The 19,387-nt window shown below is 44.7% G+C and overlaps 1 protein-coding gene across 1 annotated transcript in view; it reads left to right on the forward strand.

Annotated features, from left to right (window-relative positions):
* The window catches only part of EFL1 (elongation factor like GTPase 1), a 123,127-nt gene that overhangs the window by 87,688 nt on the left and 16,052 nt on the right, over window positions 1–19,387 (forward strand). Inside the window, exons 16-18 of the mRNA XM_026510572.4 lie at window positions 3,331–3,462; window positions 8,170–8,317; window positions 16,926–17,908. Of these exons, the coding sequence (XP_026366357.1) occupies window positions 3,331–3,462; window positions 8,170–8,317; window positions 16,926–17,908 (1,263 nt within the window). The remainder of the gene's footprint in view (window positions 1–3,330; window positions 3,463–8,169; window positions 8,318–16,925; window positions 17,909–19,387) is intronic.

Consider the following 19,387-nt stretch of genomic DNA (forward strand, 5'->3'; position numbering starts at 1 on the left):
CAGTAACGTTCAGGTTGGCTTGAAATGAAATCATGGCAGTTAGGAGACCGTATTCTACCTAGACCATTAACATGTTTTCCCACAAAGTGTTTTGTTTTTTGTTTTTTTAAATTCCAATACCATTTCTATTCCCACGTTGAAAGCGCACTTCAGAACCCAGACTTCCCTGAACACAGGGGTGCTGTTCTCTGTCCGGATGGCCAGTGGGCTCAGTCCGCAGGAAGCAGTGTCAGAACTCAGTGACAGTTTACCGTCTTCCTGCCCACCAGGGTGACCTCGTCCTAGACTCATTCAGCCTCTGCATATTGGGAGTTGTTCTGGGTAGAACATTGTCAGCAAAGGGCCCATCCATCTCTCAGACTCTGTATTTCCAGTTTCAGAACCTAAAAGATGCTGTTTGACATTGTTTCTGGAATACTTTGTAGAGGGAAACATTAGAGAGAGCCTGGGGAAAAACTGGGGCCTGACAGTGTTTGTGCAATGCTGCTCTTTGAGGAAGAAGACTTTGAAGGGGGTGGTGGGGGTGGCAGGCCGGCGTGGCAAGGGCCTGCGGACACGGTACAGGGACTCAGCATTTTCTTGGGTGGTTATCTGTCACCCCAGCCTGGGAGCCGGAGTTCACACGCTCACGTAACTAAGTGCACTTGTGGAGGGAAAAGTTAGCACCAGAGAGGACTTGGGTAGTCCCTTCAACCAGACAACACTTACCGATGTTCGTATAGAAACACGCTAGCATTCTGGGTGTTATCCCATGTTCCTGTTTCCTCAGCCTGTTTTCTCCCTCCATCTTGTATTTAGATCATAGGCCTTTTTTTGATAAACATTAAAAAAATAAAAAAAGCTTTTCCTCTCTTTAGTCCTTCAGCCAAATTGATGGCATCCTAATTTCTGAATTTTTTTTTTCTAAACTGTTGCTTGTTCCATCCCAGAAATTCTGAAATGATTCTCTTAAGGAAACGTGTCCTTTACCCTGCTCAGTCCCATTTGAAAAATGCCTTAGCAAGTGTCCTTTCTGTGAAGAAAGTGTTCCTCCGTAATTGCTATCGCTGTGATGAGAGCAACAGAAGTAAAAGAGAAAAGATAAAAACTTACATGGACATCGTCATGGCAAATTATGTGTGCCTGTGGGGGCGAGGGAAGAGGGAAATGCATCCGAATGAAAATAGTGACAGTCTTAGGATGGTGTGATTCTGGGTGTACTTTTCGTCAAAATTATACTTGATATCATTTGAAAACAACGTAATAAAAAAATTTTTTAAACTTCTTTTAAACTGTGTTTTGCATAAACATCAGGTTGTACACTTAATAATTATCTGATAGTATTTCAAGAAATTCTCAAAGTGATTTTTAAATCTTTTTTTTTCTTTGTGATTCGCCCAAATAAAGTTCCTTAATGTTTCCTTTCTTAGATTTTAAGATTGTATTTTAAAATAAGTAAAAATGGTAACATATAATACAGGTGGTGGATTTTTTTTACTATCTTTGGAACATTGCCTTTTCAATAAATCCTTAATTTTGACTAGGAATAGTCAAATTCTCTTTTCTCTTTTCTGTTTTTGGGGGAATTATAATCATGTTCACAAATCTGGGCATATCTAAGTAGCAAGAGTAGATTTGGTAATTTGGTAGCAGAATGCAGCCCAGACGTCCAGACAGACCGCGTTCACAATGCATTGACCATCTGCAGCCCGCATCCCCGGTGACACAGAGGAGGGACTGGCCTCTCTCGTTCTACTGAAACCACGTGCCGTGCGTGCAGGAAGGACATGTGCGCTGGTCATCAGAGGGAATCCAGGGGCTGGCCTCAGCGGAGATGATGTTATTCCTAGCAGACGTGGTGGGAGCTTGGACAGACCCGGATCTGTTCTGTCGTCGTTTACAGTGGGGGGAGGTAACGAGAAGCTGGGGCCAGTGTAGACCTTTCTGGGTGCTGGGCCGAGAGGCACGGTGATAAGAAAGTTACACCTTGACCAGATAATACCTGGATGCACAGGGACTAAATTTAGTACCTTGGAAACCTCAGTCTGGGGAGGGTCCCCTGCACAAGAAAGGTCTAGAAATCATGTCAAGCTGAACAGTTAAAGGAGCTAATGATGTTTAGTGTGAGGCAGAAAAGGCTTCAGAGGATCTGACAGATGCCTTCAAAATCCCGGGGGCGGTCAGTGAGCGTGGAGGCACGTCTGGTGAGGACCTCTGGAGAGCCGAACTGGGCACGTGTGGCCATGGGGGAGACCGGTGTCAGCGTGAGGGAAGGAAGATTTCCTTGTGGTTGGAGCGCTCCCTTAATGCAGTCAGGCGGTGAATTTTGGAGGTGTTCAGCGGGGGGCAGCGCAGGTCTGTCCGCACTGTGTGGTCACACCAAGAGGCCTCGCCACCACCCTGTGAGCTTGTGTGCCGGAAGCTTCTGTTTCAGTTCCCCTCCCAGGCTGAATGTTGGGTTGTGTGGCATCCCGTCACCCCAGTACCTTTACATCAGGATGTCAACCAAAGGCAGCAGGGTTGTTTCCTTGCTCCTTTAGTTGTTTCTGAGCTCAAAATGGAGACTTGGAATGCCGATCAAATGTCCCCAGCCTTTTCTCCTGTGCCCCCTTCCCTGCCCTCCCCAATCTTTAGCCCAGAAGCACAAAAATGGCCCTGTGTGTGTTGATTTCTTCTAAAATGTTGTCTGCTCTTACCGTGGATGCGAGGCTCAGTGCACCCCTTTAGCTCTCCTGCGCGGCGTTCTCTGAGCTCCCATCTGCTCAGAGACCAATGCCCTCCGGGAGGGTCTTAGGCAGCCATCTCCGGGAGCCTGAAGTAGGGAGGGAGGCAGAAGGGAGGCGGGGATGGGGGTGGGGGCTGATGTCCTCTCCTAAAATGGGGGTGCTATGAAGGGTGGTGTGGGTCGGGTGCTCTGTAGCAGCCTCAGACGTGAAGTCTCCAAATGCCCTTGACCCCTATGCAAGTATTTGGGAAAAGAGATTATCTCAGTAGCGATTCATCTTCATCACGTTAATGGACTTTAAAAACTAAGAGTTGTAATTAGAAATGATTCGTATTTTCAGACATATGTATCTGGACATGATCAATTCTGTGATCAAAGTAGGGATGTGTTAGCCCAGTGTGATGTAACCACGTGATTTGTGCATCTGGAGAACAGTAGCCCACGGAATTCCTGTCTTTTTAACAGCAATTAAATGGCATCCAGGGGTGCAGGTCAGCCTTGATCCTGCCACATTTGGGAGTGTTTCTCCTGCATGACATGTATGCTGGGTTGGTAGTCTTATTTTTCTCATGTAAATTCCAAATTGATCGCCCTGTATTGACCACACGGATCTTTCCTCCCTGCAGGCATAGGGGGCCTTCAAGACTTCGTGCTCAAGTCGGCGACTCTGTGTAGCGTGCCGTCTTGCCCGCCGTTTATACCGCTCAACTTCGAGGCCACCCCTATTGTGAGGGTTGCTGTTGAACCGAAACACCCAAGTAAGACGACTTCGTTTTTAAAAGCCTGTGATGTTCATGATATTTTGCAAATGTGTGCATTTCATACTTGATGCCTCACTATTTGCTTCAACAGTATTTTCATTCAGCAGTGGATTTTCATTCTGGTGCTTAATAGGAGTGAGCTCCCCGCCATGAGGCGCTGCATGCCACCCGCTCGCCAAAGGGAGTCTGACCTCTGCCTCAGGAACACGGTCCATTTAGGCACCTTTGCTCCCTGGGGAAACCAGATCCTTCTTTAGGGCAGAGACAAGGGCATGTCTGTACCCCCACAGCCTTGGCACGGGGTAGTGCCTCGGCAAAGCTCATGTTTTATGCGATTGTTCTTAGAATCTTAGCCCCAGCTCCTTGCTTCAGAATCTGTCATATGCTCTTCCCTGTAGATTTGCTAGATTATCTGGACACGGAGCACTTCCTGCCCCACCCACATACGCCAGACCATGTAGTAACTAGTTCTTTGTCTTTGGTATGCACCATTCGCCTGGCCAGTCCTCAGTAACTCTTGTATTTAGCTTTCCGTGACATTGCTAACCTGTATTCCGCGCGCTCTCTGGTAGGTCAGTGGAGAATCCCCAGACTGTGCTTCCAGGGACCCAGGGGACAAACACTGTCAGGTGGTAGTTCTCTGCCGAGATGGAGGACGGTCCTGTTGTCCTTGCACACGCATACCCCTCGCCCCAGAGCTGGGGCCTTCCAAAAGCTTGTCTTGGCCTCATGTTCTACCAGATAGCTTTAGCATTGAGGCTCCGTCGACCCCTAGAGCAGACACTTGGAGGACTGCTTCTCTGCCCTTTGGGCTCAGTCCTGGTAAGCAGCCATCTTTGTGGGGCCCCAGGGACGGGTGTCCTTTCTGGGCCATCACTGTAGACTACAGCGCGTGGTGGCTGCATGGATTTACCCTGTTCGCTCTAACGCCAGCTTCCTCTCTGTGGCTCGTCCAGATCTGGGCCCTCCTGCTTTGCTCTTCTCTTCCACTGCTGGCCTGGCTCTGGCCCTTGTCAGCTGCCTCCAGCCTGTGTACGTACAGTGCAAGAAAGTTCAGTCTTATTGAGTTGTGACATTTGAGTGTGGCCACCATAGCTCATTCTTAGGTCTTTCTAGTAGGACTTAATTCTTCTCTACTCCATTTAGAGCTAAATGTTTAAAACAGAGAGTAAAGAAATAATTGATCATTCAGACCATGATGTTTTCATAGAAATTTGTAATTTTTGAACTCTGGCAGTTGTGTGCTGCCCTGTGCTGCTGGCCCTGCCGGGTTAACGGGCAGCCCTGCAGGGCAGTTGAAGCGGCTTCTCTACAGCTTTGGCGGCAGGAGAAGAGGGATCCTGGTGCCTGGGCCCCGCCCCATCCCGTAGCAGACGCTCAGTAAGCGTGATTTCCTCTCCATAAATGAGGCGATGTAATAAATAGAATGACTTGGGATGATCCATCTGGATGCCAGAGGTTTCCTCATGTGGGTGTCATTAGAGCGTTCTGAACTTTGTAAAAAATAAACTAAAATGATTTAGAAGGGGCGCCCAGTTCTCTTCATAATTTTAAAAAGAGCGTTGCTCCTTTCCCCACCAAATATATTATTTTTGCTAGATTTACCGTGCATGTTCTTGACTATTACTGCAGGCCCCGTTCCCACATGTCTGTGTCTGAATTTTATACGCACTGTTCTGTGTTCGTGCTGTTGCTCCAAGGTCCGTCTCAGTGCACATTCAGAATGTCTGGGAATACTTCTCCTACTGCTCTGCTCACTCCCGTGAGCCCTCAGGGGGTCGTTACTGTGAGTTTACTCTGCCCTGGTCCCTTGTGCTCCTCCTCACAGTGGGGCAGAGCCCTCTCTCCATGCATGCCCTGTCTGCTGACTGCTGGGGTAGCCCCCCTCCTGGAACCAGACTTCCCAGGGCTCCTGCCGCCGAGAGCCGCTGGGCGGACACGCTGTGCATTTCTGGGCAGAGCATGTGTCTCAGGCCCTCTTTTCCTTCTCAACTGGGTTGACTAGTCTACCAGACACTCTCACCTTTCAGCCTGAAGTCATTCTGAGCGCTTGCTCTCCCACTTTTCTTTCTCTGATTTCTGAAGCTGGGCTCAGAATATCATGGGGGCTACCCCTCCGTTCCGTGTCCGCAGGGTCCACTCAAAATCCAGCATCGCAGTACAGAGCAGTGTAGATGTCCCATGGCCGGTAGTGGTCTCATCATCATCATCGATCCTTGCCACACACTGAGGATTTTACACTGTATGCTTTATTTAATCTCCTCAGTAGCCCTGTGCTGGGTTTTATCCCCATCATCACACGAGGTAAACTGAGGCTTGGAAACGATAACTCTTGCCCAAGACCCTGTCGTGAGCAGTTAGTGCCCTGCAGCATAGCACGGTGGCTGCCTTCAGCCGGCAGTCTGGGACCCTGAGGTGGAGGCTGAGGGCCTGTGTAGCCAAGGCTCGGGGGTCACACAGGCCCACCTGGACCACTGAGAGGGTGCTGCCGCACAGGGGTGTGTGCACCAGGAGGCGAGGACGGCCGGGCTGTCATGGAGGTGGCTCCCACAGTGATGGTTCGTTGTTTTTGAAAACCTTGTCCCCACACTCAGTGATAAAGCCACCTGAGGGCCTGCTTGTAGCTTCTGTTGATGTCGGCACGTGACTTTAATGGCCCTTACCCCTGGGAAAGATACGTCACAGAGCTGTGTGGTCCAGACGAGAGAAAGACATCATGGGCTGTCTTTGCTAGACGACAGGGCCCATTTTAAAATCCAGTTAGCAGGGGCTCCTGGGTGGCTCAGTCGTTAAGCGTCTGCCTTCGGCTCAGGGCGTGATCCCAGCGTTATTGGATCGAGCCCCACATCAGGCTCCTCCACTGGGAGCCTGCTTCTTCCTCTCCCACTCCCCCTGCTTGTGTTCCCTCTCTCGCTGGCTGTCTCTATCTCTGTCAAATAAATAAATAAAATCTTTAAAAAATAAATAAATAAAATCCAGTTAGCAGTTTATATACAAAGGTTTCCTTGAAATCCAGATGCTGAGTATTTGTCATGATCTCAGTTTTTCGTACACTGTTACAAGGTGTTGATTTTTTATCTTTAACGGATCATTTGGAAGACTTCTAAGCGGGTTAGGAAAATCAGCTTCCAGATTTTAAGAGGTTAAATAGATGTTGTTTCTGCCAAGAAAATGACTGTCACTATAAATAAACATTTTCAAACATCGCATTTCACAATGTTGTCTCTGTATTTCCAAGTTTTGTTTTGAGAAAGTTTCTTCTTTACTTGTTGGAAAGCTGTCACCTTTACCGCAAAGAGAGAGATTTAAGCATGTATGCCTTTTTTTTTTTTTTAAGGACTTGATAATTTGGCAAGTGGGGAGCACAAAAAGCTTTTTTATTTACTTTTTTATCATTCCCCTTATGCTTTGTGTTATTTGTGTTATCAGTGGTCTTTTTGCAGGAATGTTTCAAATTCTGTGAAGGTTAAGTTAGTTAACGCTGAGTGGTATCTGTAATCCACTTCTCGAGGCAAAGGAAGGCCACAGTACACTGAGAAGGAACAAATGGGACTGCCTGTGGCCGCCCCACACACTGTGGGATCCCCCGATTCTGTGCAGCCCACGTGTGGCTCATGGCTCAGGCTCGTGCTGGCCCCCGTCCCACACACTCCAAGGCCAGTGGCGCTCTGACCTTTGACCTCGGCTTCTCTGTGCCTGTGTCCTCCTCTATAAAACAAGACCAGCACACCTCCCAGCCACAGAATTAATGAGTTCCTACATGTGAATACTTGTTGGGACATCACTAACTAATATGAAGTGTTAGTTACCTTCAGAAAAACCTTATTTCAGAACTAAGTAGATATGGATAAACAAATCGATCTGGAATAGACATATTGAAAACCCCTGATTGCAGAGCGTTCCTGTGGCTTTGTTTGGCATGTTGAAAACCAAGCGTCAAGGGATGGTGGAGCCCTTCCTTCCAGTGTAGAGGGAAACCCGACGGCATAGAGATGCCTCCCAGGCCAGGCTCTCTGCTGAAGCAGCAAGGACCCACTTGCTCTGCTTGGAGGGACAGTAGCTCCTGGGTACACGGGAAGGCATGGAGAAGCAGCTAAGCCCGAGCTGTGGACCAGAGTCCCGTGGGCTGCAGGGAAAAGCAGCCATGTGCCAGAAGCACGGGCAGACAGGAGTGTGGACGGCGCCTGATGCGCACTGGGCACCATGGCCCCAGCTTTCTCCGAAAACGCGCGGTTCTCTCAAGCAGCCCCACAATGATGAATCTTACATGTGTGACCCTGACACCAGTTTCTTGGACTGAATACCACGTGAACTGGTCTTTTGTTGTGATTACTTGTCTCTGTTGATTTTAACTGCTTTGGGGAAGAGTTCTGTTACATTTATGGGCATAGAACATGGACGTCTGTAGTAAAATTCAGGTGGATTCGCACGTGCAGTGGTGGTGGCTTGTATTTGCCTCATGTTTGATGAGGTGGTGTGCACCAGCTGTGGGGGTCCTGGTGGTAAGCTGCTGGGGGTCTCCTGTTAGCTGCCTGTATGAGTAAATTCGCAGGAGACGATTTTCCTCACGCTGCTGCATTGTTTGGAAGAGTTATTTTAAGAGTTTATTTCATTGCACTTTTCCCTTTGGTGGCCACGAGCATCGTGCTGAGGTTTGCTTAGTGCTTACGTTGTACTGAACCAGCCTTCCTCTCGTTAACCTAGGTGAGATGCCTCAGCTCGTCAAAGGAATGAAGCTGTTAAACCAGGCTGACCCCTGTGTCCAGATTTTAATTCAAGAAACGGGAGAGCACGTTTTAGTCACAGCGGGGGAGGTCCACCTTCAGCGATGCCTGGATGACTTGAAAGAAAGGTAGGTTGGTGGTAGACGTGGAGCCGTCGCTGCTCCCACGTCGGAGGGCAGGGGCCAGTGTGTCCTGAACCAGTGGGACTTAGACCGGGCCTTGTTTGGGGAGAAAAGTGAGAGGCCCTCAATTCAAGCATGAACTGTTGCTGTGCTGTCGGATCATAGATTTTTAAGCCTGAGTCATAAAATAGCGTCACGTTAAGTATCTTCCTGCGAGCGTACGCACACGCCGTGTGTCAGGGCAACAGCACGAAGTCCTGCGTTGTGAGCTTAGGGGCGCCTGGGCCGACTTCTGTCCTTCCTGATGTCGTCTCCACAAGGTACACTGTCAGGAAATCTTTCCATTTCTCCATCCTGGTGATGGGGACTTGGCATAAAATAGGCATCCCAGGTCGCTTTTTGTCAAGACCACTTTTCCTCTTTATTCCCAAGCTAATGTGTGCTTATCGTAGCAATTAGGAAATACAGAAGGATGAAAAGAACCATTCACTTACCTCACAGAGGTCACGCCCGAGATGTTGGGGCTCGTAAATCCGCAGCCCGTTCTGTGCGTACTCCCGTATACACGGACGCCCGCGTGTGAGCGGCTCTGGCTGTTTGGTTACGATAAACTTCTGGAGGCGTTTGTTCTGCCAATATTGCTGGCATATTTTTAAGGCTTATGATCTGTGTTATCCTTAAGGAAGGCTAGTACGGTTTACACTGTAACCGGCAAAAAGTATTTGAAAGTTCTTCTTTTCTCAAATTTTTGCCAACCCTGTATATTATCGTTTTAAAAAATTTCACCAGTCTGGAAGACAACTAACAGGTGTTCATTGTTAATAAACACATTTTCCATGCTTACTAATGATATTGAAACATTTCTTTCTGCCTTTATTGGCCATTCATTTTTCTTCTTTGATGAATTGCCTTGTAGTGGCCTTCCTTCCTCTTATTTTTAAAATTTTGGGGGACGGTAATAATTACAACGGCAATTATAAATAATCAACATAATTATATACCAAATATGCCAGTCACTGTGTTAAGCACTGTTTGTCTCGTTTAATCCTTACGACGAGCCAGTCACGTTGGTAATAGTACTAGCAACCATTACTCCTGCTGTAATACTCGTGCTACCGGACAGTCCTCCCCCACGGCTAATAGTGGAACAGCAGGAGAACAGCTGCCCTGCAGCGCCATCCGTGGGGATGGTGTAGGAGCTCCTGCTGGAGGGAGTGTTTTCTCAGCTCTGTTCTTCAGTTTAAAATGCTGTTGTGGCTTGTTCCTCCTTTAAATGTTTTCACAGCCATGATTCACACAAAACTGGGAGGCAGATCTCCATCTCCTTAGTGCCTGATACCATTTTCTTGCAATTTCTGAAGGTTGTAATATTGGTTAGAGAATAATGCTAATTGGATAAATCTTAAGGTATATTTTAAAATAATAACAGTCCTCAAGAGGATTTTTTAAAAACCATTGAAATGTTATATTGGTTTTTGGGGTCTTCGAACTAAATTATTTTCTCTTTCCACACTCTGCTGCCAGTTAAAATCCACGTTAAATAACCTTACATTTCTCACGCCATTAACTTCTCTTTTAAAAGATGCTCTTTGGCACTTAGAATTATATTTCAAGTAATATTTTCCCATAAGCCTAAAATTGATTTTAATTGATTATTATTTATTTGTAGCTTTGTTTAGTCTTTTTCATTTTTTCCTCATGGCTTTCATCATCGGTACTTTTTCATCTCAGGAGAAAAAAAACTGTAGTTCATAATAAAAGAAATTAGTTTTTGAGAAATATGTCCTTAACATAGCACTAAAATATTTTAACAAATCAGCTTATTTTGAAAACTACTCTGTATAAACCTTTTTAGAAAATATCCTTATCCAAATACCTGAAAATAATTTAAACTTACATTGAATAAGGCTAACAAAAGCAAAAACGTATCTGCTTTTCACAAAGTATATACTGCTTTAATAAGATACTTGATAAATTCTGAAGTGTTTGTTACTTGCTTTTCCTAATAATTACAGTTTTTTTTTTTTAAGATTTTATTTATTTTTTTGTCAGAGAGAGAGAGTGAGCACACAAGTAGGGGGAGCGGCAGGCAGAGGGAGAAGCAGGCTTCCTGCTGAGCAAGGAGCCCGTTGCAGGACTTGATTCTAGGACCTGGGATCATGACCTGAGCTGAAGGCGGATGCTTAACTGACTGAGCCACCCACACGTCCCAAAATTCCAGTTTCTGAAAATGAGGATACCTTCCCTCTTCAACACAAAACAAAAATAATTTACTTTGCATTGTGGCCTGGTGCAGTAGAGAAATGACCTCACACTCAAGCTCACTGTTCTCTGTCCCACGTCAGAGAGGAAACCTGCAGCCCGCATAACGAGGAATCCCCTCTTCCACTTGAATGGATAGTTCACTGGAAAGTCTGCTGGACCAAGCATGGGAGAGGATAGTGGACAGGTCCATTGGGGCCCAACCAGGCACTGTTATGTTATGTGCTCTACAGGGACCCTGAGTGAGCAACATCAGGTGGTGTTGACAAAAAGTCATTGCATCCTCAAGTCCCCTGATGGCATGTTGGAGTTCAGGATGCCTTAATGAATTGGGTGCTAGGTAGCTTGTCCTGGGCCAAGAAACATAGAAGAATATCATGAGCAGTTTTATACCAATAAATTTTAAAGGAAATGGACAAGGTCCTAAAAAATCTGACCAGTGAAAAAATAGAAAGCCTGATAGTCCTATAGCTATCAAAAGAATTCAAAGTTGAGGGGCGCCTGGGTGGCACAGCGGTTGAGCGTCTGCCTTCGGCTCAGGGCGTGATCCCGGCGTTACGGGATCGAGCCCCACATCAGGCTCCTCTGCTATGAGCCTGCTTCTTCCTCTCCCACTCCCCCTGCTTGTGTTCCCTCTCTCGCTGGCTGTCTCTATCTCTGTCAAATAAATAAATAAAATCTTTAAAAAAAAAAAAAAGAATTCAAAGTTGAAATAACATTAAAAAAATCAAGGGGCATTTGGGTGGCTCAGTTGGTTAAGCATCTGCCTTTGGCTTGGGTCATAATCCCAGGGTCCTGGGGTCAAGCCCCATGTTGGGCTCCCTGCTCAGCCAGGAGTCTGCTTCTCCCTCTGTCCCTCCCCCTGCTCATGCTCTCTCTCTCTCAAGTAAATATAAAAAATCTTTATTAAAAAAATTGTATCAATGTACCTTTAGCAGATTAACAGAAAAAGAACAGAAATCATCTCAGTGAACAAAGGAAAAACATTTAATAAAATTCAACATACATACATGATCAAAACTCTTAGCAAACTAGGAATAGAAGGGGATTTCCTTAAACTGTTAAAGAGTATCTTAAGAATAACTGTAGCAAACATGTACTCACTGGGTGAAATTTTTGAAAGCTTTCTTTTGCGATCAGAAATAAGACAAGGGTACCCCCTGTTACAGGTTCTATGGAATGTTGTACTATCAGTCTTGGGCAGCATTATAAAGAATAAAAAATAAAGGATATGGGAATCAAAAAGGAAAATTGAAAGCATCACTGTTTGCACATGATATGATTGTGTATTAATAATCCAGAAGAATCTATAGAAACTATTAGGATTAGTAAGTAAATTCAGCAGGGTTGCTCTAGTCAAGATTAATATGCAAAATGGATTGCATTTCTGTATACTATTAATAAACATAAAATGAAAATTCTTTTAAGGTAACCATTTACAGTAGCAAAAATATCAAATATCCAGGAATAAAATGTACTCATTTATAGGCCCTCTGTGCAAAAACTATAAAACACAAAAGAAGGTATCTACCATCTTTATGGCCTTAAAAATTTAGCATTAAAATGATGTCAGCTTTTCCCAAACTGATTATACATTCAGAGCAGTCCCAGTCAAAATCCTGTTAACTGTGTGTTTGCAGAGCTTGACAAGTTAATTCTAAAATTTGTGTGGAAATGCAAAGGACTGGTAATGACCAAAACCCATTAAGAAAGTAGAACAAGGCAGAAGTTCTTACTGCCCTGGAAATCAAAACTTGTTTTAAAGCTACAGAATTTGGCTATGTGCCATTGACACAAGGATAGACGGGTAAGTGGACTTGTGCAGAGAGCACAGAAGTAAGGGGCGCAGTGGAACAGTGGGGAGGACTGGCCTCTCTGCAGATGGTGCTGGCAGCTCGGACCTCTGTCTGGAAAGCCTCTACCTTATCCTGAGCTCAGCAGTTTATTCCAGGTGTATTGTAAAGCGTGGAGGGCAGAATCATAAAGTACCTGAAAGATAATATAGGAGAATATCTTCGAGACCTTGGGATAGGGCAAAGCTTCTTAATAGGGCATTAAAAGCATAATTGACAAAGTCAAGTTTAATCATCAAAAGACACTGAAGAGTAAGAAGGCAAGCCACAGGGTCAGAGAGCAATTTGTGATACGTACGATAAACAAAGGACTTAAAGCCCTGGTATATAAAGAATTCCTACAAGTAAATGAGAGGCAACAATCCTTAGAAGATGGAACAAAGATTTGAACAGGTGCTTTACATAACAGAAGCCTAAGACCAATAAACATATGAAAAGATGTTCAACTTATTAATTAATGAAAGAAAGTTAAAACCAAAGTGAGCTACCTCTATGTATCCACCAGAATGTTTGAAATTTAAAAGGGACAGTATCAGATGGTGGCAGAGATAGGCAGTAGGAATTCACCTGCATAACTAGTGGGGATGTGAATTGGTACAACTACTTTGGAATACAATTCCACGGTGCCTGTTCAGGCAGGAGGTAGATACTTCTGTGGCTTGGCAAATTACTCCCTTTTCTAGTCTGAAGATACTTAACACAAAGCTGGACAAATGTGCATCATGAATAATCATAGCAACAAACGTTTTAATAGCCCAAACCTGGAAACAACTCAAATAGTACAGGGGATAAATAAATTATGATATATTCTTACCATGAAATTCTGTAGAGTAATCTCCATGAACAAGCTAGCTGTTCAAACATGGAGAAATCTCACAACATAATACTGAGACAAAGAACCCAGCTGAAGAACCAAGGTTTAATTCTATTGATATATACAGTACAAAAAGCAGACCAGACTGAGTTCTAGAGTACGGGGGGTACAGGTTTAGGGGATAAAAAGAATTTAGAGAAGGGCCTATAGTAAACGTCAGGATGGGCTTGGGGGAAGGCCTGACGAGTCCTTCTGAGGGCTAGTCGTGTTGGCTTGAGCGGCTGCTTACGTGGGCGTTCACTCTGTCGTCAGTCACAGATCAGGTGACTTGTTTTGCCACCTATCCTATAAACTTTTACAATTCTACCTACATTAAGAGTATACATAAAATTGTAGAGTCTTTTTAGCCCTCGTGGGACAGAAGCCGCCTTCTAACACATAAGCTTCCTTTCCAGCTCTCACACACGTTCAGGAATGTGTTATGTGCAGGAGCGGGACACAGGAGACAGCCTGTAGAGTCCCGGCCTGAGAGACTGTCAGAGTTCTTCGAGTCCAGATCTCACGGAGGTCCTGGTCAGAGGCAGCAGGATCTCCCGGTGGCGGCGGTCAGGGGTGGCAGGAAGCCCCGGGAGGTTGCGGGGGTAGGCTGAGCCCGCTGCATTCTCTTAGAAGTAATGGCAGCCTCTGCATTCCCGGGTTTTGAAGAGCCTTTGGTCCCAAGGTGCTTTGCAGGTGTGACAGTCATGTGCACACTTCCGCTTCCGTGGCATGGAGTGGTTTTGATTCACCTCGTAAGAGATTATTGTAGGGGACTTCTTGGGACCCTCAGAAAGTCGAAGGTCTGGTAAGACGCGCACCCCTTTCTACCTTACAGTATGAGGAAAAGGGGCTGATGTCATAGGTGTATTCACTCATAGTTTCAGCAGCTATGCAGGTGACTTTCTTGAGTGTTCTAAGAATATGAGTGTATTTTCTCAAAATAATGATAATTTAAAAATATTTTCTGTTTCTGAGATTTCTAAATGCTTTCCTTTTTTAAAAATCAGGAAAAGGTATTAAATTTTATTGAATGCTAAGCAGTTTTACAGATGGTTCCTTAGATTGATTACTTTATTTGACATTTTTAATGTGCTATATTATTTTAACAGATCTCTTAATACAAATAAATTTTTATACCTGTGATAAAAGCTATTTCGGGTTGCAGTGAAGTATTGCTTTGATGTGCTGTTTAATTTTTCAGTATGGCGTAACTGGAAAAAGAATGGTTTCTGAGGTCAGACCTAAATTTGAGTCCTGGCTTCTCCACTTACTAGCTCTGTGATTTCAGGGGTGTGACTTAATCTTTCTTATCTGGTTTTCTCCTCCAGAAAATGAGGATAATACTAAAGATATAACACATGTAACACTTAGCACAGTGCCTCATACATAATAAGTGACTGGTAAAAAGAAAAAAATACATGTATCCTTTGTTTCTCATTGTAAATTTAGATTTTGTATCTGAATTCTTAAGTAAGATTGAACTGCAGGTTTGTCTGTGTGTGCTGTCTTTGTCAAGTTCAAGTATTAAAGTATATTTCATTATTATTTTTTTAATACATAAAAATGTGTAGACCACGTCCCAGTGTACCTAGTGGGCACCAAATGCATGTTGATGATGACTTTAGCTAGCACTTTTGTGATTAGTCACAATACTTCGAATAAAGTAGTGCTTTTTTTATTAAGTTTTTTTTTTAATTCCAGCATAGTTAATATAGAGTGTTCTGTTAGTTTACGGTGTACAAGATAATAGTTCAGCAGTTCCATACGTTACCCAGTGTTCATCATCATAAGTGTGCTCTTAATCCCCATCACCTATTTCACAAAGCATATATCCTTTTAATTTTTATTTTAAATTGTTTCTACAGAGAGGGAGAGAAAGAATCCCAAGCAGGCTACACGATTAGTGCAAAGCCCGACACGGGCATGATCTAATGACCCTAAGATCCTGACCCGGGCTGAAATCAAGAGTTGGCTGCTTAACCGACGGAGCCACCGAGGCGCCCCTCACAGAGTATATTTTAAATTAATACAATGTCAAGAAAACATCCATGTCGTATATTCTGTAACAGTAATAGCAATGAACCGTAACGGCACTGACATCTAGTAATCCTTGAAAGTGAACACACTCACTGGTAAAACCAAAACCTTTCTTGGAAATAATGTTTTTTCATGTTATTTTCTTCCACACATTATGGTCTATTCAGGTTCCATATTCTAAAATCAATTAGGTTCAATTTTACCAATTTTGGTAACATGCTATTTTTTAGAAAACCATCCACTTATTGAGTTTTCAAATTTAATCAAAAAGAATAAAATCGGATAAACCAAATACCTGTCCAGATCCACAGAATGTTCTACAGAAACCAGAAACAAATCTAGGATCAAATGTAAGCATTTCAGAAACTTTTTGTATTTGGTTCCCTTACTGACTAACATTTCTCAGAGAAAAGCATTGTTCCCCGGTCCCAAAATTTCATACAATGTGTACGTGTGAACACACACACGTACTTGTATGTACATTCATACATCTTTCTATGCACACTGCCAATAGCAGACGTAGAGCAGACCAGAGCCTTGGTATCACCCGGGAGTGAGCCAGACAGAAAGTGAGAGAGAGCTTGCACGGTTTCCTTGTCATCACAACCAATCCACACCAGTCTGCCCTCTCTGAACTCGTAATTCATTTGGAAGAAAATGCAGCATGAAACTGAACCTGATGGGCACCTGGGTGGCTCAGTCGGTTAAGTGTCCAACTCTTGATTTTGGCTCAGGTCATGATGGCACAGAGTCTGTTTGTCTCCCTCTGCTCCTCCCCCTGCTCGCTCACTTGCTCTCTCAAATAAATAAAATCTTTTTAAAAAATTTTCTAAGAAAGAAAGAAAGAGAAACTAAACCTGAAAACATGTGGAAAAGGGGCTTTCTGAATGTGGTACCAGACCGGGGTTTAAGACCCGTACACAGTACAGTAGCCAGAGGCCACGTGTGGCTATTTCACACGCTGTCGCTACGTGTGCCTCTTTAAACTTAATTAAATAATCAAAGCTTCCCCAGGTACACTAGCCCCAGTGCAGGTGCCCAGTAATCACAGTGTGTACAGAACATCTCCATCACTGCAGGAAGTTCTTCAGGGAAGTGTTGCTCAGACACGCTCCTGCATCATGCTGGCCTCGCCGTGAGCCTCGTTACTGAAGCCAGATACATTGTCAGCACTTGACTAGATGTCCTGACCTTCTGTGATTCTTTGTCTGTTCAGAGTTATAATCGTGGAGCTTTTCTTCTCCAGGTTCTTAAATTGGCGAATAGTATTTTAAAGAATTCATATTCAGATCTTATTAAAATATTTATTTTCCACTCAAAACATTTTTATCTAAATAGATGGCTTATTTATTTTGAGAGTGAACAAAGCAGTGAAATTCGTATATATGCAGAGAACTCCCGGAAGGTGTGTTCCTATTAGAGGTAGTCCTTTCAATCCAAAATGAAAATGGTCTTTGAATTCTTATATAATGTAGAGTACTGATCTTTCCTAGTAAAATTACTTTTATCTTTCTGTATTTTTGCAGAATCTCCGTTGTGTGATATTTCTACATGGGAGTTTTGATGCCATTTATTATAACCTTGTTATTTCTCTTGCATTTGTCTGTAGGTTTGCAAAGATTCAAATCAGTGTATCTGAACCCATTATTCCATTCAGAGAAACAATCACAAAACCCCCAAAAGTCGACATGGTCAACGAAGAAATAGGCAAACAACAAAAAGTTGCAGTTATCCATCAAACAAAGGAAGATCAGAGTAAAGTCCCTGAAGGAATCCAAGTTGACTCTGATGGGCTCATCACCATAACAACCCCCAATAAGCTTGCCACACTCAGTGTTCGCGCCATGCCCCTTCCGGAAGAAGTCACACAGATTCTGGAAGAAAACAGTGATTTGATTCGTTCTATGGAGCAGCTGACATCCTCTTTGAACGAGGGCAGACATACTCAGATGATCCACCAGAAGACCCAAGAGAAAATTTGCGAATTCAAAGGAAAACTAGAACAATACCTAACAGGGAGAAAATGGAGGAACACGGTTGACCAAATCTGGTCATTTGGCCCAAGAAAATGTGGGCCCAATATATTAGTAAATAAAAGTGAAGACTTTCAGAACTCAGTATGGACAGGCCCAGCTGTCAAAGCTTCAAAAGAGGCCAGTAGATACCGAGATTTAGGCAACAGCATCGTGAGTGGTTTCCAGCTAGCAACCCTCTCTGGCCCCATGTGTGAGGAGCCTCTCATGGGCGTCTGTTTTGTTCTGGAAAAATGGGACCTAAGTAAATTTGAGGAACAAGGGGCAAGTGATAAACACAATCAAGAGCAAAGGGAGGTGGTGCAGGACAGACAGGGGGATGGGGAAACCTGTTCCAGTGCGGGTGAGAACCCGGGGCTCCAAGACGGTGGCTCCGAGCCCTTGGACAAGAGGACTTCCCAGAAAGGAGAGTCTTCGCTCACTGACTGCTACGGACCCTTCTCAGGACAGCTCATCGCCACCATGAAGGAGGCATGTCGCTACGCCCTGCAGGTGAAACCTCAGCGTCTGATGGCAGCGATGTACACATGTGACATCATGGCCACCGGTGATGTTCTTGGTAAGAAGGGCGAGGACAGTGAGAAATGCCAGGGGTGGCAGTGAGGTCTCTGAGGTCAGAAAACGCAAACGCACTTAATATTTTTTTTACAGAAGCTACATCGTCATCTAGTTTACTAAAGAACTAAGATCTTTGAAAGCCGGGTGCCTTAACTATTAAAATCATGATGGGGGTGGGGGGTGGAGGGAGGAAACTTGATTACCAAACATCCTTTCATTGGCAGCAAATAGGTTCTTTTCTGTAATAAGAGGTCTGGTAAATGAGGTGTAAACTACCCATCTATGTTACCACCCAAACCTGTGTGGCATTCTGTTTCTCAAGCGAGTAACCATATCAGTCTAGGTAACCAGAACCTTATGGAAATGATCAAAGAGGACATTTGATGGGGACATTCTTACACACCTAACACAAAGGGACTTCTGTAAATTCTGGGTCCCCTGCAGAAGAAGAAGATTACTGGGGGCTTTATTCATCGCTCACCATTACATCAAATCCTACTCTGATTTTTCTGTCTCCTGAAAAAGATCTTCTGGGATCCCTGGGGACTCATAGCCCTGGCATTTAGTGGCTGTTTTGACTTTTGACAGGTAGTCTTTCTCACTGAGTCTTCTTTTCTCCACCTGTAAGAAGGAAGATAATCATTCATCAGAGGTTGTGAAGATTAACATGAGAACACGAATCTGGGGTTCAGAGCTGTGCCTGGTGCGTGGCAGCTCTCCTGTGGGCCCAGGAGGGTAGAAGGGGAGCTGAGCACTGGTTGAGAGAGTGGACCCCAATTATTAGGTTTCGACCTCTAGCTCGGAGGTCCTTTGAGTCAGTATGTGGTGGTTATACATTCTTCTTAGTAAGGTTCTTTTGCTGATTCATTCCTACAAGCAGATATGTAAGTAGTTGGGGTTTTTTCCCAAAGGAAGTTCAGGCCTGCCCACAGCAGGGCTCCTACGATAGGGACGGAGTGTCCCCGGCAGCGCTTTGGAAACGCTGGTTAAACAGCCGCAGGACTTGGTGACGCAGGACCGCTCAGCACCCTCGTGCGCTTGAGTGACATCTGCAGGGGTGACGTGCGGTGGGCAGTGTGTCTCAGCCTTATTTGGACGGAACAGATCATTCACAGGTCATGGAATCCATAGATTAGTTTGAGGAAACCAATCAAGACCATTCCCCGGTGTTCTCCTCCATTTTCACTGAGAATTGTGTTAATCCGCGAAGGCAGAGGTGGGGTCAGAATCAGGGAACCACGAAGGAGACCCTGACAGATGCCACCTCAACTTGAATACCTCTGTTGACGGGCAGCTCACAGGCTGTTCCATGACAAGGTGTCGTCTTGCTTCTCTTGGGCAGAAGTCTGGTCTCCTGCTCGTTTTCAGCCATGTGTGCCACCATCCATCCCTCCTGCAAGCTGTGGCCCGTCACGTGGCTGAGGAGCACATTTGTTCTCTGGTGTGTGTCCAGCAGAAAACTCTCCAGAGCCTTCAGCTG

Source organism: Ursus arctos, unplaced genomic scaffold, assembly GCF_023065955.2.
Source record: "Ursus arctos isolate Adak ecotype North America unplaced genomic scaffold, UrsArc2.0 scaffold_28, whole genome shotgun sequence".
In the NCBI taxonomy this organism is placed as follows: Eukaryota; Metazoa; Chordata; class Mammalia; order Carnivora; family Ursidae; genus Ursus; species Ursus arctos.